General features: G+C 36.7%; 1 protein-coding gene across 2 annotated transcripts in view; it reads right to left on the minus strand.

The window, feature by feature from the left end:
• LOC103253953 (netrin receptor DCC-like) overlaps positions 1 to 24,891 on the minus strand; it is a 53,935-nt gene extending 29,044 nt beyond the window's left edge. The window contains exons 1-2 of one of the 2 annotated variants that reach the window (XM_021709590.1): positions 24,776 to 24,891; positions 5,991 to 6,146 (exon numbers count right to left, since the gene is read on the minus strand). In XM_021709590.1, coding sequence (XP_021565265.1) covers positions 5,991 to 6,146; positions 24,776 to 24,863 — 244 coding nt within the window. In that variant the 5' untranslated portion in view covers positions 24,864 to 24,891. Of the gene's footprint in view, positions 1 to 5,984; positions 6,147 to 24,775 lie in introns of both variants that reach the window. The other variant, XM_008052153.2, reaches the window with a different exon arrangement.
• Positions 24,892 to 26,413: the final 1,522 nt, after the last annotated feature.

Here is a 26,413-nt window from a genome sequence, read left to right on the forward strand (position 1 = left end):
AGTCTCAAAGTTAAGGTGAAGGGCAGCAAGGAAACCATTAAGACAAATCCTTGGTGATGTCGGTTCTCAGCTACAAGCCCATGGTATGGAAGCTTCTGGTAGGTGCTGTGAGACGCTTCCTAGTGCATACGACTGTAAAAGGGAGAGAAGAAACACTTGCTCGCTTGTATTCGCTCAAGGTTATATAATGAGATTATTGAGATTGTAGCTTTAGAGACAATGCAGACTAAACAGGTTTTGCTTTGGACTTGTATTTAGGCTAATGAAGAAAAGACCAATGGTCAATGGTTCAAATCAGAGTTGATTATTTAGCCAATACCCAATCTTGGGCACCTTTGTGCCACCAATCCAAGAGAGCTGGCACAAGTCCTGTACTCACTCTTTGTTCCTGTAAGAAGGTCTGCCTTAATCAAGCCACCACTTTTATCAAGCCATGGATCTCAAAGGATAGGTGTGAAGTGTTAGGTTTCTGAAATAGCTTAGAAGGGAAAAAACAGGCTCTTTCAGAAAGTGCTTTCCAGGTAATCCTTGGAATGAAGAAAATTATTCATCACAAGGGGTTTAAAATGTCATGAGGGAAATTCTGGGGAATTTAAAATACTTGGGAGTCCTTCCTATAGTAAAGGACTCCCTGTTGCCCTGTGTTTCACATATGAGGGTCCCGAGACTGTCTCTCTCTGTTCCCTTTTTATCTCCAATGGACTGGCTTTTATTCAAGGGTCCATAGCATCACATGAAAAATATCCATCCAGGGAAAGAAATTTCACAATTTTCCTTAGAAATCTGCCCCAGGTAATTCTGTCTAGGGAAGATGAATTGCATTTAACTTACATTATATTTTAAAAACTTTTGCCATTAAAGAAACAATAATGTGTTTGTGATGGCTTACTTCCCTTTCTTTGTTCTCTCCTTCATTTTTTTGCCTTTTCTATCTCTTCTGCGTTTATGAAAGAAAATAAATCTACATTAAAATATTACAGTAATCACATGTTTGATAAAACTGACATACAATTTTTAGTCTCTTGGAATCCAACCCGTTTTGAAAAACTTCCTATTTCACATGAATTCTGATGATGTCGCTGAGATTTAGGGTCCACTCCCAATCCTACTCTCTTTAAAGGCATCTTCCTTATCAGCATCGCTAAAAACACAGATTGGCTGCATGCCTCACCCTCCATTCCCAGAATTCCAACTGGCCACCATAATCCCTGTTGAAAACACCATGCTGTGGCGTTTGAAGTTGAGGAGAGTAAAGTTAGCTTGATACAGATGGGCCAGCCCTTGAGTGAAATCTATCCTTAGTCTCACACAGGGAGAAAAGAACAGCACCTGATTCCCTGGGTGACAGTGGGAGGGCCCGACCTTAGAACTGAAGAAATCTCTAACCCATAAGGGGTTGTTTCACTGGGTTCAAAAATGAATACAAATGGACAGGCATAAGGTTTCCATAGATAATTCATAACTCTTACATTCTAAGTGTAGCAAAATAAAGCTTTTCAGAACTGGTTGACATTTACAGCAGGAAAAAAAAAACCTTTAGACAAACACAATAGCAGCTACTCCACCAGCGAAATGCTCTCATTTCAGATGAGCCCATTTGACCTATATGAAACCAACTGGCTCTGCGACACGACATTTAGCTGTGCTAAGTGCTCTGACAGCAAAGACAACCTTTTTTCCCCACAATGTGCATGCATCCCTGTGACTCAGAGTGTAGAGTGAGAACCAAATACGTGCTGACAAGTGCGTTTTCCAATGATGAACTAATCAGAAGTCATTGTACAAATAGTGCACAATTACAGAAGAGTCGAATCTCAAGGCACTTCATAATAATTAATGTCAATACGCATAAATAATTTCTAATGAGTAACTGGCAAAAATATGGCAAAGATGGAAATAAGGATTTTTTTTCTATCTAAAACTGCAATATTGTAGAGAAATACAGCATGCCAGTAACTCTAAGCAAAGACTTCGAGACGTGAACAGCTCTGGAAACCCAATGCACACATTCATCTCAGAAGAATGGTGTCCTGCAACATTTCTGAGTCGTCCCAGTTCCTCACAGTGTAGAGTTTTGCAAAGATGCGGAGAATAACCCATGCGCTCGCTTGCACTTCTGATTTTATTTAGGTCAAGTTCTGTTTGTTAGTTGATTTCCAATTTAAGGAGGAACTGGGGCAGATCCATAGCATGTATGAAGTAGATGGATCTTTCCAGTAGCTAAGACAGTGTGAGAGCCAAGAGGAAGAGTGGAAATCGCTGAACCTACTCCGCCACCTCCCTGTTCCAAAGGGGAAAACACGGGCACAATTCTGTAGCGATTTGTAGACATGAGCTCCACCACTACCTGCTGGTTGAAATTTTCAAATGCAACTGTTTCCCAGCAACAGCTAATTTGCCTATTGAGGCTAAGAGCAGAACCGCAGTTACTTAGTAAAAAGAGAAATATATGTCCACCACAACTACGTAAATCTTTATATAGGCCAGAAAATGTGGGTAATATAAAAGTCACTTGCTGTATCTTTCCTTTCTTACGGTCAGCGAGGGATTCAGGTTCATGTGTACCTTCAGAAGGCAGGAGAACTTTGGGCAGGACTTTAATGACTCATTTTATTTCTTTTAAAAATGTTTTATTTTATTTTAAAGATGTGGGGTGCAATTCAGAATTAGGTATACCAGTGGTCATTGTACAGATAAAGTTTTGACATCCCTTTGGTCCCTACTTCACCCGGTTTGAGATCAGGTACCCTTATTAAAGGTAAGTGCACTCCACACTCTCCTCTGGCAGTTTCCCACTACTGTCAATCCCTTTCTTATAGTATTATGACACATATTCAGGGTCCACTGTTGAATAAGAACATGTCATACTCAGTTCTTTGCTTCTGTGACAGATCACTGAGTAGTAAAGACTCTAAATCCATCCAAGTTGCTGCAAAGTCCATACTTTTGTCTTTCTTTATGGCTGTGCAATGATTCCATTGTGTAAGTGTACCACACTTTTTAAATCCAGTTCATTTTTGATGGGTAGCATGGTGGGTTCTGTGTTTTTGCTATTGTGAATGATGCTACGATAATCATGAGTGTGCAAGTATCTTTTGTATAGAATGATTTGAAGTTCTCTGGGCGTACTCCCAGAAGGGGGATCGCTGGGTCATAAGGAAGGTAAAGTTTTAGATCTTTTAGGAATTGTTAAACTTTTTCACGGAGGTTGTACTAGTTTACAGTCCCACCAACAGTGTTCCCTTTTCCCCACATCCTTTCTAGCATGCTTTGTTTTTTGAGTTATTGATGATGGCCATCCTGACTGCAGTTGGGTGATATCTCAGTGTGGTTTTAATTCCAAACTGACGCCTTATTGGTGTCCCTGAAGCAGAAAAGGACTCACTTATTTTAAAACTTAAAGGTCTTTCAGATAACTTTGGAGGAAGGAGCATCTCCAGGCTTGGCAAAGTCAACTTCTTTTCTTTTCCTACGTGAGCCTTTCTCTATTTCTCAAGGTGACTAATAAGATGTCTCTACCTAGAGTCATGAAATGTTTTCCACTTGAGAAAGAATAGAGATGTTTAGTGTTCTCTAAGGCATTTAGAAACCAATACTAGATGGCTAGAAGTTAACTGTTTCTGACAGTGATTTAGAGAATTTTTAGTTTCCTAGAAAAGAGGGTGCTTATTTATTTTTTCTTTTTAAAGCAATCACTTGCAGCACATATTAGATCCTATTCCTTTTGCATTTCACACAGCTTTCTTCAAAAAACACTTGATGAATGACTGAATACGTATTTTAAAAATCTCAAAATCTTGGTCAGAAGTAGAATGTACTGTTTTGTGATTTCCAATAAAGTTCAAAAATTACTGAGCGTTTTGTTAAGAATCTTTTATTTATATAAATTTATATGATAGCTTTATTATATATTTTATGTTTATATTATATCACAATCATATAATTACCTTTATATTATGATCATTACTTTAAAAAATCATCAAAACAAAAGTATCTACCAGAAACAAAATGACTAAATGTTTTCATTAATTTATTATTATTATTATTATTTTTAGTTAGGATCTTACTTTGTCACCCAGGCTGGATTGCAGTCTCATGGTTATGGCTCACCACGGTCTTAACCTCCTGGATTCAAGCAATCCTTGGTCCTCAGCCTCCCAAGTAGATGTGACAACAGGCACATAACATCATGCCCAGCTATTTTTCTGATTTTTGTGTAGAGACAAGGTCTCACTACATTGTCCAAGTTGGTCTTGAACTCCTGGGCTCAAGCAATATTCCTGCTTTGGCTCCCAAAGTGCTGGGATGACAGACATGAGCCCCCGCCCCCAGTCTAATTTGTTAATTTCTACGAGACCTTATTTTTTAGAGGTATTTGAGGTTCACAACAAAACTGAGCAACAAGTGCTGATCTTTCCCATAGACTTCAGCTCCCATGTACACACAGAACCCTCACTCTCAAAGGCACCAGAGTTATATATCAGAGTAAATATCTATCTTTTAACCACATATAAAGACAAATATTATACTCGCTAGTTTCCTTTATTTGTTTTCATTGAACTTTAAATTTTCGAATCATGTCCCCCATGATTCAACAAGAGAAAGTTTCACCTGCTTCATCAACTCAAGAGAAAAAAAGAGAAAGATGGAATGTTGGACCTCAATGAAAACATTTTCAGGAGGTGATTATGCCTTTACAAAATGAAAGGAAATGAGAAGCACACCATGAGTAAAGATAGTTAATTATATTAAAAAAGTAATCAACTCTGGACTGTATTAGTCGTGACAGAGGGATCAGATAAAATAAAGGTCATTCTTCACATCCTTTTCATGCTTCCTTTTAAAGTCAGGAATACAGATGAAATCAAAAGAATATAGTAGACAGCAAACCAATGAGAGGAATACAAAACTAAGGGTAAAATCTTCTCCTTTGTGTTGGGAAAAGTTCATTTCAAAAGCGTAGAAGGGACTTGTGCATTTTTAATTATTTGACTGGAATCACATTTTTAGTTGTGTTGGGATTTGGAAATTTTTGCTTGTTAGACTTTCTGCATCTTTCTCATTTAATTCCCTTCAATGTAGTTTGAGGGACTATTCTTCCTCAAGATTTTGCACACAACTCTATTCTGTGGATACGATGTGCAGTGAGAAACAGGAAAATAAATCTAATTCTCCCTTGGCAGATCTTTGATGCCTTTTAATTCTAACCTTGCTACAGCTAGACAATTTATGATTTCTTAGAGCTGTCCCCATTGGGTTGGAAAAATATACCTTAGCTCACAAATATATTTTATTACTGCTACCATCATATCTATTACAAAACATCCTATCTCACATGAGCTGCTGAGTCACCTGTTCTTAACTAAGAGATGAAAGCCATAAAATCGATTTAAAAATGCTGTGCTCAAAGAAAAAAAGTCAAATGGCACAGGAGAAATCGCCAGGGTGTATATAATAGCTTGAGAGTCTCCTTCCATTCCTACTTTTCTTCAAATACGTGAAATAATTCTCTGAAAATCTTTTTTTCCCAATAATTAATTTTTAAACCTGGAAAGGTATCACTTAACTGATTAAAGATCTATGCACTCATGAAAGTGTTGGTTCATCAAGAATTGATGAGCTGTGACCAACAGATACTAAATAAGAATATGTTGGAAGACATCACTTGATTATTAACTGTCTGGTTAACAGGACATGTTACTTTCAAGTACCCACCACATCACTGCTTTATGGAAACACTTCATTGTTGTTCACCACCACGTCCCCCTATATTGGCAGGGAAGTATGCTGTGGAAAGCCCCCTGGAGAATTAGCCTGCAAGCATATGGGCTTGAATCCGAAGGACTATGTTAGAAATGGAAATTCAGTACCAAGGTCACAGGTAAATCCATCTCTCCCAGGGATGAAAAGGTCAAAATGCTACACATTGGTGTCTTTGCTATTCTTCACTTGTTCTTATTAAAAAGTAAAAGAAAATGCATTACACTGACTTCTTCCTGCTCCAAAACCTCGGTCCACTGACAGTGTTGGAAACGGCACAGGCCGGAGCGTGAACTGCGGGTGGGGATATCCACAGGTGGGAGACGGGAGGATTCCAGGGTACTGGGCACTTTCTAGGGTTGGCACAGGAATGGCATTCACGACAGCTGCAAAAGAAAGACATCAATGGGTTTTTTGAATCTTGTGGCTCTACCCAGCAAACAAAAAGGAAATGGCTAGAATTTTAGATCCTTAAATCCACACACACTCTTCACAGTATCAACTAGGTTTCTTTACTCACCTCTTTCCACCAACCTCTCTTTTACCTTAGAAAAGACAGATTACTTCTCAAGCATCTCGTTATGTTTCATTACCCTGCGGTTAAAGACATTCCAGGGCTCCAAACAAACAATTAATCAAGTTACCACACAACCACTTTAACATTTTATTTATTTATTTAGGTCTTCTTCTAAGGAAGAACCATGACATTAAAAATGTTAGATTGTTCATATATTGAACATTTGTATACGGTGGGCTGAAAAGTGTCGGGAATTTTGCATTAATTCTGTCAAAGAACATATTGCTGTTGCGTGACAGTCTAGAGAGAGAGAGAAAAAAGGTGAATTCTCAATAATCATTCTTAGAATTTGTCTTCAAGTAGAAAATACATTCATCTCACCAAAGCAGTGCAGGTGAGCAACAGATTATTTTTAAATGAAATAAAATGATTTTCAGGAATACCAATATTTTTTTAGTTACCCTGGCTGAAACCCACAGATAAAAAAACTTACACAATATCGTCTAGGTTTAAGATAGTATTCAGTTCCGTTACTCAACAGCTATTCAATTATATCACATTGTGAAATATTTATTGCAATTTTAAGCCAACCTTTATTTTATGTCGGCTTATAGAATGTATAGTATTCCCTATATCTAATTACCAAAACAATAAAATTTAAGTCAGATACTGGAATAACCAGTTTCAGCATTACACTACTGTTCTGAAATTAATGAAATTGATTTCTGCTATTTGTGATTTTTATTTAGTTGCATACTAACGGAAATCACTGGAGTTTGACTTATACATGTAGACATGCACATTTACCAGAGAAAAACTTTTCTTTTTATCATATTCTTCATTTCATAAATAACTTATAATTATGGAAGTGCAATACATCGAACTATTGTAAATCAGTGAGAAACACATAAAGTTTTTTTTACATTTCCTAGTTTAAAATGCAGATTAATTATCTCAAATATACAGAACTTTAAATTTATAAAGCTGTTTCCAGAAAACTAGCTTTTAAAATCGTATTGCAGAACTTATTTTTCAGTGTATTTATATTATTTCTTGAATTCGTATGATCGTGCTTGTTTGAACTAATAAATGAAGTCAGCCTTTTTCAGGTAAAGAGTTTTAATTGACTGGTTTGGCAATGAAGAGTGACTCTGCTAAGTAGGTTAAATGGTGGGTATTTCCCATAAATTGAATTTTAAAAATCACTTAATAAAATAAAAACATTTAATCAAAAATTGCTTTAGTGAAGGTACATTATGAGAAGCATTTCAATTTTTCTAATTCAATCTTTATTTTCCAGGAAGTAATTGTGGAGTTTTATTGGGTTTGTTCTATCACGATTTCTCGCAGTGGGGTGTAGTGTGATGATATTAATGACATTTAAAAAAAATAATAAATTTTATTGTGTATATTTGACTCTCATAACATGATGTAATGGGATATATATAGACACCCAGCAAAATATGTATATAGAGAGATAGCACAATGGTTACTATAGTGAAGCAGAGTAACCTCTATCATCTCACGTGGCTCCTTTCTGTGACAAGAGCAGATGACATCTACTTATTTTAAAAGAAAACCAATACAATCAATTTTATTAACTTTACTTTTCATGTTGAACAGTAGATGTCAGTCCTGTTCATTCTACATATCTGCTATTTTGCATCCTTGATCTACATTTCCCCATATCCTTTCCCTCTTCCACCTGTGCTAACCAGTGTTTCATCCTCTCTCTCTCATTCTCCATATATATATAATACTGATATATACTGATTGGATACAATCCTTATCAAAATTCCAATGACAAATTAGAAAAAAAATCCTAAAATTTGTATGGAACAACAATAAAACCTGGATATTGGCCAGACGCAGTGGCTTGAGACTGTAATCCCAGCACTCTGGGAGGCCGAAGTGAGAGAACTGCTTGAGCCTATAGGTTCAAGAACAGCCTGGGTAACTTGGTGAGACCTCATCTCTACACTAAATAAATAAATAATTAGCCGGACGTGGTAGTGCACGCCTGTAGTTCCGGCCACTTTGAAGGATGAGGTGGAAGGATGGCCTGAGCCCAGCAGGGTGATAGAGTAAGACTCCATCTCCAAAAAAAAAAAAAAAAGAAAACCTGGATATCTAAAGCAACACTAAGAAAGCAAAACAAAATAGGTGGCATCGCACTTCCTGATTAAAATTGGGCATAGCTCATCAAGGAGGGTACATGCATAATGAACATTTGTATACCGAACCCTGAATTGTACCCCACATCTTTAAAATAAACAAAAAACAATTAAAAAAAATTAAAGGTCCTAGTCAAGCTTGACAATCTAAAAAAAAAACAAAACTATATCACAAATCACCTACGGTAGCTGGAAAGACAAGACCACCAAAGCCCTAATTTTAGCAGAAGAATCCAGGACACCAAAGTAAAAGCCCAAATATTGGACATAGAAGACAAAAATGTCACAGAAAAAAATCAATGAAACAAAAACTGCTTCTTTGAAAGAATTAACAAGATTAAAGGCCCCTAGCCAGAAGGACAAAGAAAAAGAGAGAAAAGCCCAGATAAACTTAATCAGAAATGCAAAAGATCAAATCATAACCAACCCCAAAGAAAAACAGAAGATTATCAGCGATTACTATGCACACATCTGTGGAAACAAACCTGATAACCTAAATGAAATGGAGGACCTTCTGGTACAATACAACTGCCCAAGGTTGAAACAAGAAGACACTGAGACACTAAACAGACCAGTCATAACCCAGGAAATTGACTCCCTCATAAGAAAACTGCCTTCAAAAAAAAAAAAAAGCCCTGGACCAGACAGTTATCCGGTGGAATTCTGTAAAATGTACAAGGAGGAGCTGTACCAACCCTTTTGAAAGTATTCCAGGCAATTGAGAAAGATAGAATTCTCCCCCAAATCATTTTATGAAGCTAAAATCACACTGATACCCAAACAGGGTAAATATTCAACAAAAAAAGAGAACTGCAGGCCAATATCCCTAATGAACACAGATGCAAAAATTATCAACAAGATTCTAGCAAATTGGATTCAGCATCACATCTCATAAATCATCCACCATGACCAAGTAGGCTTCCTCCCCAGGATGCAGGGCTGGTTCAACATCCACAAGACCGTAAATGTCATTAAATACATCAACAGATGTAAAAACAGGAGCCACGTGATTATATTTTTAGATGTAGAAAAAGCTTTTGATAAAATTCAGCATTCCTTCCTGATAAAAACCCTCAAACACCTAGGCATAGAAGGAACACACCTCAAAATAGTAAGCACCATCTGTGATAAACAGCCAGCATATTACTAAACGAACAGAAACTGGAACCATTTCCCCTGAAAACCGGAACAAGACAAGGCTGTCCACTCTAACTCCTCTTGTTCCACATTGTGTTGGAAGTCCTAGCTAGAACAATTAGACAAGAGAAGGAAATCAGGGGTATCCAAATGGGAAAAGAGAAAGTTAAGTTATCCCTCTTTGCTGATGATATGATCCTATACCTCAAAACCACAAGAGAAACTGTCAAAAATCCGCTTTCTCTGATAAAGGACTTTGGCAAAGTCTTGGGATACAAAATAAATGTGCAAAAGACAGTCTCATTCTTATACACCAACAACAGGCAGGCAGAGAACCAAATAAAAAGTACAATCTCATTCACAGTAGTCACACACACAAAAAATGAAATACCTCAGCATCTTCCTAACCAGAGATGTGAAAGAACTTTACAATGAAAACTACAAAACACTGCTCAAAGAAATCCAAGAAGACGTAAACAAGTGGAAAACTATTCCATGCTTATGGAAAGGAAGAATCAACATTGTTATGATGTCCATTCTACCAAAGGATATCTACAGGTTCAATGCAATATCCATTAAATGACCAACATCATTCTTCTCAGACCTGGAAATTGCAATACAGAAATTCATATGGAAACACAAATGACTATGAATAGCCAAAACACTCCTTAGCAAAAGAAAAAAGCAGGAGGCATCACAATTCCAGACTTCAAACTTTACTATATATTTACAATAAACAAAACAGACTGGTATTGAAACAAGAACAGGCATAAAGGCCAATGGAACAGGATAGAGATTCCAGAAGCAAAGCCTCAATTTCTCAACCAGCTCATCTTTGACAAAGCCTCCACCAACAACCACTGGGGAGAGGAGTACCTATTCAGTAAATGGTGCTGGAAAACTGGCTGATGACATGCAGAAGATTGAAACAAGACCCCTATCTATTAACATAGACAAAAATTAACTCTAAATAGATGAAAGACCTAAATGTAAAACCGCAAACTATAAGAACCTTAGAAAATGCAGGAGATACCTTTATGGAAATTGGAACCGGCAACCAATTCCTGATCAAAGCCCCAAGTGCCCATGCCATAAGAGATATGACAGACCTCATCAAACTGAAAAACTTCTGCAAAGCAAAAGAAACCATCAAGAAAGCGGGGAGGCAGCCCACAGAATGGGAGCAAAATATTTGCCAACTGTATATCTGACAAAGGCCTAACATCCGGGATCTACAAGGAACACAAACACGTTGAAAGAAAAAAAAACCAAACAGCCCCATTAAAAAGTGGGCAAAAGACATGAATAGACACCCCTCAAAAGAAGACATATGAGCAGCCAACAGACACATGAAAAAGTGCTCAGCCTCACTCATCATCAGAGAAATGCAAATCAAACCCCAAATGAGTTACCACCTAACCCCAGTAAGAATGGTTATCACTAATAAAACAAACAACAACAGACGCTGGACAAGGACGCGGAAAAAAGGGAACTCTTAAACACTGATGGCGGGAATGCAAACTAATGCATACTCTTTGGAAAACAGTATGGCGATTTCTGAAAAGACCTAGAAATTGACCTTCCATATAATCCAGCAATCTCCCTAACGGGAATATACCAGGAGGAACTCAAATCATTCAACAAAACAGATATCTGCACACACATGTTGATTGCAACACTGTTCGCAATTGCAAAAACATGGAACCAACTGTACTGTCCATTGAAACAGGACTGGATAAAAATAATGTGGTATATATATGCAATGGAATAATATGCAGCCATAAAGAAGACAAATATATGGACTTCACAGCAACTTGGATGGATTTAGAGTCTATCATACTCAGTTATCTACCACAGAAACAAAGAACTGAGTACCACATATTCTCATTCATAAGCAGAACTTGAGCGATTACATAATATTTAAGAAGGGGATTGGAAGTAGCGGGATACTATCAGGGTGAGGGTGGCACTGGGGACACAACATCAATAGGGTACCAGATCTCAAACCAGGCAAAATAGGGACTAAAGGGAGGCCCAAACTTTACCTGTATGATGACCACTTGTAGACCTAATCCTGAATTGTACCCCACATCTTTAAAATTTAAAAAAAAATTATATCACAAAACTGGAACAGTATAGTACTGAAATATAAACAGACGCATGAAACAGAATAGAGATCCCAGAAATAAATCCAAACATATGTGGACAACTTATTTCTGACAAGAGCCGCAAGAGGACACCACGGGGGACGGATAATCTTGTCAAGAAACTGTGCTGGGAAAACTAAATTTTCACATGCAAAAGAATGAAATTGGATCTTTATCTTATAACATACACAAAGATTAACTTAAAGTGAACAAAAGACCCATGCTAAGATCTAGAGTATAACTCCTAAAAGACAACTTAGGAAAAAAAAGCTGCTGAACCTTGGCCCTTTACCATGAATTTTTTTGAAGTTTCAAGCTACTGAAACAAAAATTAAGAAATGGGATGACATCAAAGTAAAAAAAAAAACTTCTGCACAGCAAAGGAAACAATCAACAAAATGAAAAGGCAACCTGGTCTTGCTATTATGTATTTTTGAACAATGTAACTCTAAAAGAAAAGAAAGTGCAGTTCTATTTTATAATTATTTGAAAAGCCTTGGTACAGCTTTTTATTGGGGCATCTCTTAGAAAATAAGAAAGCATATAACTTGATAGCCTAACAAACATGTGTGCAAGATAGGTGGCTTCTAAAACTTGTATTTACAGCATAATTGGAGGAGACCCTCATTTGGTTTTTAGTTGGAAGATTATTAAAAAGAACTTAGGATGAGAGGCTACAGTGTGATTTTGGCATGTAATTTTGAAAGAGCTCAAATCATTGAATGATTACTAAAAAAACTCACTGTTGCAACACTAATACATAAATGCAAACAAAATTTCTCAGTATTCAGATCAATTTCAAAACAAATTAGAATAGAATTTATGCAAGTAAAATTTATACATGGATACATTTATGCCATTACATGAAAAAATCCTATAAAGTCCTTATATACAGTTATGCAAAAACACTAATTGCAATGTTAACAAAATCCAGAGAAAGGAAAATCAGCAATTAAAGACTTATGCTAGGAAAAAAAAGACTTACGATCATGAAAAATAAAAACATAAAATAAAATTTTGGTCTATACAATTTTTTTGCTGAAAAGAAGTAAGATAGAGGATCAATAAAAGACCCTCAAAACACAAAAGCAGGTCATGGTTGTATGTTATTCTGTGGAGAAAGACAATTGCAGATACTAGTTCAAGAAGAAGAATGAGTGATGTAAACTCTCCTCTGTTCAAGAGGAGCTTCCCACACCTTTTGTAAAAGGATGATGATGGATTTCAAATACTATGGCATACTTAGGCTTTCCAGTTCATTTAAAAGAATGCTATATCAGAAAAGGTTCATGTTTTACAAGTAATTAACTTATAATAAAATATTTTAAGTGCTAAATTGCAAATATATGAGGGGATACAAAGTTTTTCTAAATTATTTTGGGGAAGACAAATGAAGGTTTTAGAATAAAGGGTATGTGGCACATTCTTTCAGTAAAGATGTTTTGTAAAGAGTAACTTGCAGATATACAAACACACAGATTCCAGAAAAAAGAAAAATATGTAAAGGACATGAACAGTAAAGAATCAGAAATTCAAGCCAGATACCAGCCAAATGATTAAAAATTCCTTAAAGAAAGAGGTTATAATTTTGTTGTCTTTGTGTCTTTTCTAGTATACTGCTAGAGAAACTTCATATATTTCAAGTGACATAATAATAATAATTTTCTCTAAGTAATATTTAGAGCTCTGTCATTTTAAACAAATGGAGGCATTTTAAGTGGTCTGGTATATTATTTGAATCTCCGGGGGTGTAATGCTACTATAGCAATAAATAATCATAATAATAATAATAGCCTTAAACACATGTGAAAATATGAACTATACAAACGCATAAAGTCTGTTCTGTTTTCATACAACTCAAATTCCCAGACTCGAGGTAGTTAATTTAATTATTTCACCCATCCTACTGATCAAATGGGATCATGGAATGGTCATTAAAGTTGATTTCTAAGTTGCAAAGTATTTCCTGTATTGAAAATTTTTACATAGAAATAAATGTGACAATGATAGTCTCTATTAGATACAGACAGTATCTACTCCACAAATTGTGCATACTGTATTCTTTATCATCATTACTGTAATAAAAGCCATAACATTATTAAACATTGTTTTACAATACATTTAGAAAAAGATTTCCCAAAGTATTTTCTGGTTCTGAGCCAAATAAATTTAGATAGAGAAACATAAACATTTTGGTAATCTACAAATCTTTAAGTTACAGAACTGAGAGAACTCATAGTCTAAACTTACATCCAATTTCTAAGTCTTTCATTATGGAAGAAAGAAATTTTACTTTCTAATAGTTTTGCATTTTGGAACTGTCCTAATTACAAAAGGTCTGCAAATAATAAAAGCTATTTAAAAGTTAATAAATCTGTTGTCTGTTTCTGCATCTCAAAATGCTCTTATTTTCTTTCCTGACATTAAATAGAATAGTCAATATTCTTAAGTTTTGTTCCTGAAGCATTTTGATCCACAATTCACTTCTGAAACGGCACAGAAGTCTACATTTACTTATAACAAAAATAATCATCCTAAAGCAAGTTGACCAAAACACTAGATATTAAAGTATTTTTTGGTATTTTTCACCTAGATGTCAGTTTTGAAAACTAGAAACAGACACATGCACTGAACACACACACACACATACACAGAAGCCTCCACTCAAAGCATTCACTGTACTGCTATGTTTATGTAAAGCAGCTCAGAGACCGATACCATCAAGCATTTTCAATAAATCTTTGCTCTCTGGCCAGATATGACAAGAAATCTGCTCTGGTACAGCTTGCTGACAATTGAATTTATATCAGACACTGATGCACAAAGATTTTCCAAGTAGAAATTCCCTCACCAAATTACTTAGCTCCCTGAACAGGGCACTTCGGTATTTGAAAACATTTACAGCATTCTTTAAAACGTTAGCAGTAGATGTGACCTATAGGAAATCTAAAGTGAAGATTTTTTTGAAGCTCCAAATTTAAAAAAATAAAACCTTCCCTAGATATTTCTCAATATGGTACTTGACAGGAATGAAAGATCTGTTGAGGAGGAAAAGGGGACAAATCTAATAGTGCAGATAATGGGATGACGTGAAAGAGTTTGACTGAAATGAGTTCTCATTCAGCCTCTTTTTACCACCTCTTTACCCCAGTGACCTGCATATAATCTGGAACTTTCAGAAGCTAAGTGTCTTTCACCCTTGCTAAATATTCATGTCTCCTTCACATTTTCAGGTGTTCACAGAATGGTATTCGCAAATAACCACAAACTCCATGAAGGGCAACTTTTTGAAAAGTGCTAACATTCACAAATTTGTGTTTTGGGGTTATTCTCAACATATTGGGTTAAGAGTCCAAGTTCATTAGCCAGGTCTGCCCCTGCTATGGAGGGTCATAGCCAGGATCAACTGCTGATGATTCCACCTCATTGAGAGTCACATCCCTGTGAACTTCCTTTGCACATTTTACCAGAATTGGTCTGGTGACCAGTAGAATGTGGCCGATATAATGACATGCCACTTTCCAAATTAGGTTTTAAAATATTGCTGGATCTCTCTCTCTCTCTCTTTCTCTCTCTTAGTTCACTCACTGTGGGGGAAGCCAGGTGTTGTGTCTTGAGGACATGCTGGCAAACCTGTGGAGGGGACCATGTGGCAAGAAATCAGAGAGACTGCAAGGAACTTCATGAGATAGCTTGAGGCTGCCAGCCAGAACCACCTCATTGAATTGCTCTTTGAGTCCTGATCCTCAGAAGTTGTTGACAAGTCAACAATTGTTGTACGTTGCTATGTTTTGGGTGTAGTGTTTTATGCAGTAATAGACAACTGTTATGCAATAATAGATCATTGGTCTTAGTAAATTATTCAAGCTCTCTATTTCTTGGTTTCCTCACCCGTAACATGGAGCACCGACTTTATGCTTTGGTTGTGAGGTTTAAAGAGATAATCCACAGAGAGGTGCAACAGAATATGGGGTCAGGTGTCAGCACCCTAGAAATGTCAGTTTTTGTTATTAATTTCCAGGACACCAACGGATCCACTCAAGACTGAACTGAATACCATCTAACTGGAAATACTGACAACCACCTGTCTTCTATTTGAAAGGAAAGGATGTGATACATTAAGGTACAGGCAAATAAATAGTAGTTTTAAATTCAAATTCAATTCAAATTTGAACATGAGAGATTCAGGAGATTCTTGAGATCAGAAAGAGAAGTTCTTCCTATAGGGAAGAAAGGGACTGGAATTATAATCCTAAAGCAAAATCTGGATTCAAGTTCTGGTTCTGTCATTTATGGCTAAGGGAAGGCTCTTAATTTATTGAAGTCCATGTTTAGTGTGGCTTATACACACTTCAAAAGGTGAGGTATGATGTGGAGCAGCAGGCTCAGTGCTTATCACAGGGTGGTTGTGAAAATGTCTTCAGATCACACAGGGTACCCCATGAATGGGGATCTTCAAGACTCCTACAATTTCCCAAAGCCTCATTCCGCCTGCCTGGACTTTCTCAACTGAGATCTTCTAAAATGAACTATGTATATGAAGTCTACATATATGAAATAGTGGTGAACATTTGAGGGTATATTTTGATACCAGGAGTATCAGACATGATGAGGCTTTGGGAAATTGCAAAGACAGACTTTGATCTGAACCTGTAGAAATCTTCTGAGTTGAGCTTAAGGCATCAAACTGTTTCAATTCTAAGAATGCCAGAGTGGTATTCTCAAATCAATCACACATGTTATAAGCCTGTTTGCCATAATCATTTTAGTTACCCCAGAACCCCCAAAACCTTGACTGAGATAGGAAAGTCCTAAAGTAAAAGATGGCGCATTTTGTGTAGAAATGTCTAAGACATTAGGAATTTAAAAATAATTTAGTGTCATAGATCCGAAAAATAAAGCGATCTGTATTTCATATATTGCCCTAGAAATCCTTTCCTAAAAGCCAAGTTTGTATTCTTTTTACACTCCATCATTTAATTTTTTTTGTTTTCACTAACCCTTGGCTGGATCCCTTCTGTTTTACTTCAATATTGTTGAAAAACAAACCATTTCTTACCTTGTAAAATTCTCCCTAAAACAATTATTTACTTCCTACAGGCACTCTTTGGAGCCTGAAAGTCACATCTGGACTGCACAATCCTACTCACCTCCTGATTTTGATAATCCAGTGGAATGGCTAGTCAATTGATTCTGTCTAAAAAGCCATTTGCTTAGAGAACTACCAAGAAACACCATCTGTGTTTTCAACTCTCATTCATTCACAACTGTTTTAAAGCAGATTTTTATACAAAGTCATTACATTGCACACGCATATAACACTGTGGGGCTAGAGAAATTACATTAAAAAACGCTGGTTCTCACAGTAATTCACAGTAAGAGGAGGAATAGCTTGTCATTCACAACTTGAGGAATAAAAACTGACCCTGATAATGAAATTATCGAATTTAAAAGTATGTATTTGAAATCATGCATTAGGTTATGAGATCAATTCTCCCTCAAGTGAACTTTGGACTCTCCTCTCCTTGCCACCGCTCCCACAGTCCCGAACAGTTACCTATCTCACTCTTTTTTACTAGATATTTCAAATGACCTTTTTGAGACTTATTTTTCCTTTTCAAGATGATTTATCATGTCTTTTTCTTAACTATTTACAGAAAAAGGAAAAATAAGTTCAGAAGGATTCTGTCCAGCAACCCTCACACATTACACAATTGAAGTTTTACTACTGATGCAATCTTATGGGTCCTCTTCTCCAATCTGTATCATTTCTAGTTCCTATTCTGCCCCTCCATTCCAGTATGTTATGAAAGAAAAAGAAAAGGGCTGATAATGGCCACACAAATAATTACATTGCATTGGGTCATTACATCCCAGAAATGTAACGTAGCCTGCCTCTGTCTCCAGGAATTGCTCTCAGCCAAAGGCAGTTGATTCCCCAAGGTTACACCCACTTCTTGGCAATAGCTTGCATCCAAGATTACTCGAGTTGGGTTACAGAAGTCCAGTTCCTCTTGCATCAACGGTGACCACTCTTAAGGACCATCCCAGCTCAGCTGAGGCCTCCATTAAAGTGTTCACCAGTTCAAATCTCCCTTGGCCAACCCTGCATCATTTGCCCTCACAGATGCTCTTGTAGAAATCACTTGCCAATACCTTCTGTCTTCCAAATTCCAAATTCGCAGCTATTTCTTTCTCCTTGCTACGTGCCACGTCTTCCCTATGTTCCCATGCAGCTTCTCTGTGTTTTACTATAACAAATGCAAAAACATGCATAGTTCTCACCTTTTGTCCCAAAACACTTTCTTCCCTTGGCTCGTAGTGTCTTCAGTGCCTTTTGTTCACTTCCCACCCCATGTTCCTTTAGAATGAATGCCACCTATTCCAGCCACGGTGCAGCTACTATTATTATGCCTCTCATTGTTATTTTCTCTCCTTTTCTGATGAGAGAACTAAGGCTTGGATCGGCAACTAGCTAGCAGTCCCATAGCTAGTATGTGGTAGAGACAGAAATCAGAAAGAGACCGTCAGATTCCAGAGTTCTGCCTCATCATTATGCTCCCAGCTGTCACTCTCTGTGATGCCATGGTCCTTTTCCTTTTTTTACCTTGCACTGCATAGAAACTAATCCCTGGGAAAGCTAGCCTGGGACCCTTGACATAACCTTTAAACAGTCAGGGAAATTATATCTGATGTTTTTTATTTTGTAATTAATTTTATTGTTAAAAAAAACAGTATTTAAAATGATTCTTTGAACTTTGTAAAAATAGTCACCCTTTGCCACCATTTTACCAAAAAGAGCTCTAGACCAGGACATCAGTACTTGGGTTCATCTCCTGCCTGTGCTGTCAGCTGGCATGTTCGTCACAAGCATCCGCTTGTTTAGCTATGAAGCATGTCTGGGGTGAGGAGTAACATATGCCACACAATATTTTCAACCAAGAAGTATAATTTTAGGCAAATAAACAGATTTTACCCGCCTATAAAATTAAATATGTTTTCCCTGTGGGTTTTGAGAACCAAAAAACAACTCCAGATAGCCTATATTTTATCTGCTAATTAACATTTTATAGGTCTTAGTAAGAAATGTCAAGGAAGAAAGAAAATAATAACCTTAAAAAATGGTTCCTAAGTGAAACTGCAAACATTTTTATGCATGTGACTCGACGTCAGAACAGTGCTATGTTTTTATATACATGATTTGATATAAGACTTGATACTCCAGTAAATCTAAACACTTGCATATCAGGCCATCGGTAAATTTCTCCAGCATTCTGAATAAAATCGTAACTCTGCCAAAATACAGACATACGATTTTTAACATAGTTATCTAAGGTCTTATCAATCACATCAGATGTAAAGAGACAATTATATTTACAGAAAGTTTAAAAATTTATTTTAAAATCAACTGTGGTTATATGCTGAAATAATTTCATTTTGTTGGATTCAGTTTCATCAACAAAACTTGCAGATAACAAAGAAGAATAAAACGAGACTGAGTTATTTTAAAAGGTCTGTATTCTATTGTCTCTTAATTTTTTATGGGAGCATAATACACCTATGGAAAATTGGGAATATGATAAGTATAGCACTCAATGGTTTTCCAGAGAGAAATGCCTACTATCCTTCATCCAGATCAAGAAACAGGACAGTATCAGAAGGTGTCCCATAATCTTTTTTGGTCACTAATCAACTCCCATCAAAAAGACTATCTCTCCTTATTTTGCTTGCTTTTTGAGTTGTACATACATTGACTCACACAGTTTCTATTTCGCAACACTACACCTGTGAGTTTCTCCATATTGTTGGCATGAATTTAGTTTCTTCACCTGTATCGCTGCATGGTATTCCATGATGTGAAACTACTACAATGTATTTGTCTGTAGGAATGAAGATATATAACAAACAGCCCACATCCTTACATGCATGTTTGGTGAACATATTATAGATAGATTTCTGTTGCATATATACCCAAGAGTAAAGCATATTTAAGAATGGAATTGCTGAATCAGAGCAGCCACATAAAAGTTTGAAAACAATTTAATGGTTTAAACTATATATATGCATTATCTGATAATTTTTGAAAAAAACAACAATAGAAACAAATTTGTGGTCATTTTGTGGGTTCCATTCATGAAGAGTAAAACATTAGGAGTAAGAGATTTCTTATTCTTGACAACAGAAACACAGAATTCCAGGTACCCCTGGGAGGCAGCACAGAGCAGGAGATGGTGCAAGTACAGGCTTTGGGTTCAGACACTCAGAGCCTCTGTTTCCATATTTATAAGTTGGAGACACTACCTTCAAAAAAAAAAAAAAAACATTTTACCCTCCCATGAAATTAAATGTTTTCCCTGTGGGTTTTAAGAACCGAAATACAACTTCAGATAACCTATCTGAATTTATTTTATCTGCTAATTAACCTTTTTATAAAATATCCTTTTTTATAAAAGGATATGAACAATATAAGGCATGCAAGTCATGTTCACCTTTGGAAAGCAGAATACCATGCTAGAGGTTCAGAGGTTACCCAGGCGTACCCTGAGGAAAGTTGCTTAAGGGTCTGAGTCTTATTTCCATGTATAAAACCAGAATAATCTTACCACATGATGATAATGTGAGGATTAAATGAAATAATAATTAGCAAGTCATTTACCAAAAGAATAATATTTTAAAACTATCATATCTGTTAGATTTCATTGTGTTTCATTTTCTTTCTAAACCCATTATTTTATTTCCAGTTTAATAAAAGCAATTTTAACTCCCTTTAATACTTCAAAAAATTTCATTAGGTGGCATTCTATTTATGACAGGTAAAAAAGAGCCCTCAAACACTGATGTGTTACAAACACGAGGAGGGCATTTTTATAACACATTTACTTATTCATTCATTCGTTTGATGGATATTTAGCAAGCAACAATTTTGCGATAGGTACTAAGCAATACAATGTGTGAATATGAAGATGAATTAGATACATTACCTCCTTGTCGTGAAGTCATTCACAACCTGGTAGAGGAGGGAAGATTTGGACTTGAATGCCTAAACACACAAGGCGGCATTGTGTGTCATACATGCCACCAAAGAGGTATAAGAAAGTGTTATTCAGATATAAACAGGGGATGATTATGTCTTGAAGGAGTAATCAGAAAAGAATTTGTGAAAGCATCAATATCTTCTCTGGTCTTTGAACGATACATAAAGCTGTATTAGGTAGAGCTATCCATTGAGTCACTTCAAAAGGAAAGAAGTGTGTGAAGGGAAAAACGAACAAAGGGTAATGCACATGTGTGGATTGGCAGTCTCCCTTAGTCTGAGCCTAGGGTGCATATGAGGGGTAGCAATAGAAGCCTAGCTTCCAGTATCACATGCTGAGGAGATCATAGGTTTTTAAACATTGGTTTGTTTGTCTTTTTCTTGGCAGACAATGAAAGCCACTGGAGAAATGTATGGAGTGGCATGCCATGTTTCACTTGTTTTAGGAAAAAATCTGGCAAGCAGGAGACCTAAGGGTCTGGAAGATGCTAGAGACAGAAAGAGAGGTCACGAAGCTGTCTTGGCAGCTCAGGTGTGAGGTCATAAAGAAGCAATAAAACATGGCAGTGGAGAATAGAAGGGTAGCCAGGGATTCAAAGGATATTGTGCAAGAAAAATCAGTGGGACCTGGGAACTTATTGGATGAGGAAGACACATATGGCAGAAAGGCCCCATAGATTCCAAAGTCCAATAACTTTTGAGAAGAAAGAAATAGACGACTGGCACAGATACAACTCAGTTACAAGAGGAAACAGCCAGAGGGGAAAAAATAAGAGGCAGCTGAGCACACAGGATCTCTCTAAGCAGTGGAAGGTAAAAAAGGAAAAGGATCACAGCGTCACAGAGTGTGACAGCTGGGAGCATCATGATGAGGCAGAACTCTGAAATCTGACGGTCTCCGTCTGGTTTCTGTCTCTGCCACATACTAGCTATGGGACTGCTAGCTAGTTGCCGATCCAAGCCTTAGTTCTCTCATCAGAAAAGGAGAGAAAATAGCAACGAGAGGAATAATAGGTGGCTGGAATAAGTGGCATTCATTCTAAAGGAACATGGGGTGGGAAGTGAACAAGAAGCACTGAAGACACTACAAGCCAAGGGAAGAAAGTGTTTCGGGAAAAAAGGTGAGAACTATGCAAGTTTTTGCATTTGTTATAGTAAAACACAGAGAAGCTGTATGGGAACATAGGGAAGATGTGGCACATAGTAAGGAGAAAGAAATAGCTGCGAATTCCAAATTAATAGTTGGTATTGCATTTTACTAAATTATATTGATTTAAGCCCCTACTAGATGCCCAGTGCTGTTTTGCATATTGGGGATACACGGTGACCCAAACAGGCAAAATCCCTGTCCTCGTAGAGATTATATTGAAATATAGGAAGCAAATAATAAATAAATACAAAGATGCAAGGAGAATAGTGACAGGCATCAATAAAGAAAAATGAAGCAGAATAGAGAAGTGGAGATTGACCACAGATGCTATGTGAGGTAAAGGTCAGGGAAGAGCGATTTATGAAGATTTATGAAGATGGCTGTTGGACAGAGATCTGGAAGCAATGCAAATATCTATGAAAAGAGGCAATGGCAAATTCAGACTCCCTGACTTGGGATGTGCTTATTATCCAAGGAACAGAGACAAGGGTTCCATGATTGCAAATGGACTATTGAGAAGGCAGTGGGAGATGAAGTGAGGGATAAGCCCAGAGGCTGGATCACATGGACATGGTAAAATTATTGAATTTTGTTCTATAGGTGATGGGAAGTCACGGAGACGTAGCATATCTAATTCATCTATTGAAAACTGTGTAAGGGCAAGAGCTAAAAAAAAAAAGTTTTAAAAGCAGGAACTATAAAATTTAGTAAAAGATTGAATTTGAGGTGTGAGGGAATCAGAATAAAGACACATGAAACTAGGGTTTCTGATCAGAGTAAATGGATGAACAGTGGTACCATTTACTAACATGAGCAAAACAGCAAAATGATCGGGTTTAAAGGTGGAGAAAGGAAAGTATGGGCAAGCAAGATTTCTCTTTTGAACACAGCTGGCCTGTCTATTAGACAGTAATTTAGATAAGGTGAATTGACACTGATATGGAAATTGAGGTGGTTTCTATTGACAAGGCTGGAGACAAGGCTGGAGATAGTTTGGAATTCATCAACATTTCCCTAGCATTAAGGTCACAGGTACTAGATGACATAGTCTAAGACTCTAGTGTAGATGGAAAAGAGAGGGAACCTGAAAAGGAAAGCCTAGAGCACTCTCTGACTCTTAAAGATCAGGACGAAGATAAATGAAAAATAATGAAATGAAATACATGAAAAATACCCAGTAAGAAAAGCCGGTGGAGTAGGAAGTAAACCAAAGGCTTTGCGTGTACTACAGGCCAAGGGAAGAAAGTGTTTTAGCAAAAAGGTGAGAACCTATGGCAAATGTCACTGAGAGTCTGAGACTTAAATGACATTTAATGTGACAATGTGGAGACAGCCCTGGTTTCAGTGGAGAAAGACTGCAAAAATCTTATTAATACTAATAAAAAAGATTAGAAAGAGGAGCAAGTGAATATAGATAAGTTTTTTAATTGTTCAGTAAAAGGGAGAAATGAGACTTTATTTGGAAAGGGAAGTGGTATCCAGTGAGTGTGGTATAAAACAGGAGTTATGACAGAATGTTAATGATCGTACACATATTGCAGTGAGCCACCCGGAAAGAAAACCGATGATGCAGGGAAGAGAAGGGATAATTACAGAAGAAGAGCCCCCAAGTGGGTGAGAAGGGCCTGGAACAAAATCCTCAGAGAGGAGCAAACATAACAACTCAATCTGATGGAAGGATAAGAATCCCATTTTCTGAATGCTCTTTTCTTGGTGATATAAGATTATTGCCGAAGAATAAGGAAAACAGAAAGGTATTAAGATCTAAAAAGTAAGAATAAATATAAGATATTCATCTTATAATGTGAAACTATGAACCATTAGTGAGAGTGGCATTTCCAAATAGATGAAAGGACACCTTGGTCTCTTGGTCCTAAATATCCAGTAAGAAGGCTACATGTTTTTCTCCAGATACATTCAGCTGTTAGGGCACAAAGAAGAGTTGATGGAGCTGCTGATTTAACTAGGGTCGAGGTTTTTTTAGATGAGTAAGATGAGAAGGGGCCAAGGGAGATGAGGCCGACGATAATAAGTGACTATGGGTCCTATGTCGAATGTGGAAAAAAAAAGTACATGAGGGGGTGAAGGACAGGGAGAAGGTAGCAGAGTTCATGCACTGGAGGTCTTAGTGATAGAAAAATCTTTCACAAAGGGGAAAGAAAATAGGTGAGCAGGAAACTAATACGGTGATAGAAAGAGAGATGATAGAAACTGACATTTTGGATTGGTTGGGTGTGACACAGAATTGATGAACTGTGGTGCAAAGGAGCCAATATCATTGCAGGTGCGTAACGGAACTAGCAGTCCCAGGCATCAGATGAGTTATTTGCACGAATATTATAATTACCAAGATCATCATAGAGGTAATTGGAAAGAAAGTGATCCCTAGATGCTAATATCTTCAGTAAACGTGAGAGCTGACGGAAAACCTCAACAAGGATTGGCTGTAAGCGGTTCTGTTACACCACCTGCTAAGGGAACCAGATTACTTAAGTGTACAATTGGAACCATTGAGAAGTTTTTACAAAGCTGTGAAGTTGAGCATCAGAATAAGATTAATAACGATGAAAGAAATGTCAGCTCTTTTTACATAAAGTCATATTTTTTACAATCATTTCTTAAATACATAACTGTGGGCCAGCAAACAGATCATTTGATTATATATGAAAAATACAATCACCGATGTAAGACACCATCTTTCAATTACAAATGATATGGTTTGAGTCATTCTTCATTATTTTCGTTTGTCCAGAAACTTCAGGAAAATTCGAGTTACTTTTGATAATTCGATATTTTATAGAAAAGGTGCAAACAGGAAGCACTTCATTCATCCTTCGTGGTACTGCTTTTACTCACCAGGGCTGCTGGACGGGGCCTCCATAGGAATCATGAGCTTGGCCCGGGTGGCTCTGCGTGCAGCCAGGGACCTCTCCAGAGTGGACATGGAACTCCCGGCCTCCTCGGTGTCTTGACCTGAAAAAAATACTCCTGAGAAACACGTCTTCGCCAATGATGCCACGCTTTACATTATGTCTAGCCAGGCATTCAAATGTTTTCTTGGTCTTACCGATGCTTTAAATCATAATATTTACTTTCATGTTACCCAAATAATGATTTAAATGTACAAGGCTTAATGAAATTCATTATAACCTCATGACCAGAATAGGCCACCATTTATATGTTGATGCTTATACATTTTTTTCTGTTTTTTTTTTTTTAAGTTGAGACCTCACTCTGCCAACCAGGCTAGAGCACAGAGGCACAATCACAGCTCACCGCAGCCTCAAGCAATTCTCTTGCCTTGGCTTCCCAAAGTGCTGAGATTACAGGCGTGAACCACCACAGCTGGTCTAATTTTTGCATATGTATATACACATGAAAGTGGGATAACATATGTCAACATATTTATTTTGTAAAATTGTCATGATAACATACATACTATTTTATAACTTGCTTTAAGAAGGCAAAAATATTTTTCAGTCAATAAATTACTCAGTAAAATAAATTTAACATATATAATAATCCACTCTGCTAATTTACTACAGTTTATACAACCAATAATTTAGCCCTAAAGACATTCATTTTTATCGTCAAAAGCACAAGAAAAGAACTTAAAAAGTGAGAATGGGAGTATTTATATAAATTATAATTCTGTAAAATATCATGCTAAAGAGTCACTAAAAATCAGGAGAAAAAAATGACATATGCAGGGAAAGAAGGGAACACAACTTTTACTCTTTGGGGTACTACTTTTTATAACTTTTTGTACTTTTTTCTTATTTTTTATGATATACATGCTATCTTTTGTCGATTAACATTATAGCTAATAAACTTAAAAATGTAAAATAATGCAGCAGAAGTGTCCACATAGGAGAGAAGATGGTGGCCACTTAAATCTAACTCTCTGAACATGTCATCCAAAAATGACACAGAATCATAACGACAAATAAAATGATGCAAATTCTACCCTTCAGGACATCAAAAAAACAGAAAAAAAGAGAAAAACATCAAATTTCCTGAAAGTGCTAAAATCAATCATTCTTTCCAGAAAACTGTTCCTCAAGCTATAGCCACAAAGTATTTGTGGAAATCTGGATATCTGGAAAATCTGTACAGAAGAGAGAAGAATTTGATTAGGATCTCAAGAATGACCAAAAATCAGAAAGTATAGTCCAGTTGCAAACACATTGACAAGTTTCCTAAGAGACCAGAGTACTTAAAAGTGTGTAGGTTTTGAAAAACACCAGAAATCATCACTTGAGGGGAAAAAGAAATCCTATGCTGTAGGAAATTAAGAATCCAAAAAGGCAAAAATATTGAGAAAATTAAGAACTGAAAGCTTCCCAAATTTGGCAAAAGACAAATAAATCTATAGATTCAAGGAAATCTGTAAACTCTAAACAGGATAAAACCAAAAAAATCTATGCCAGACTCATACTTCACCTTCTGAAAGTCAAAGACAGCAACAGTAACAAAATCTTAAAAGTAATGAGA

The sequence above is a fragment of the Carlito syrichta genome, unplaced genomic scaffold, assembly GCF_000164805.1.
Source record: "Carlito syrichta isolate Samal-C Ts95f unplaced genomic scaffold, Tarsius_syrichta-2.0.1 Scaffold258506, whole genome shotgun sequence".
NCBI classification, from domain to species: domain Eukaryota; kingdom Metazoa; phylum Chordata; class Mammalia; order Primates; family Tarsiidae; genus Carlito; species Carlito syrichta.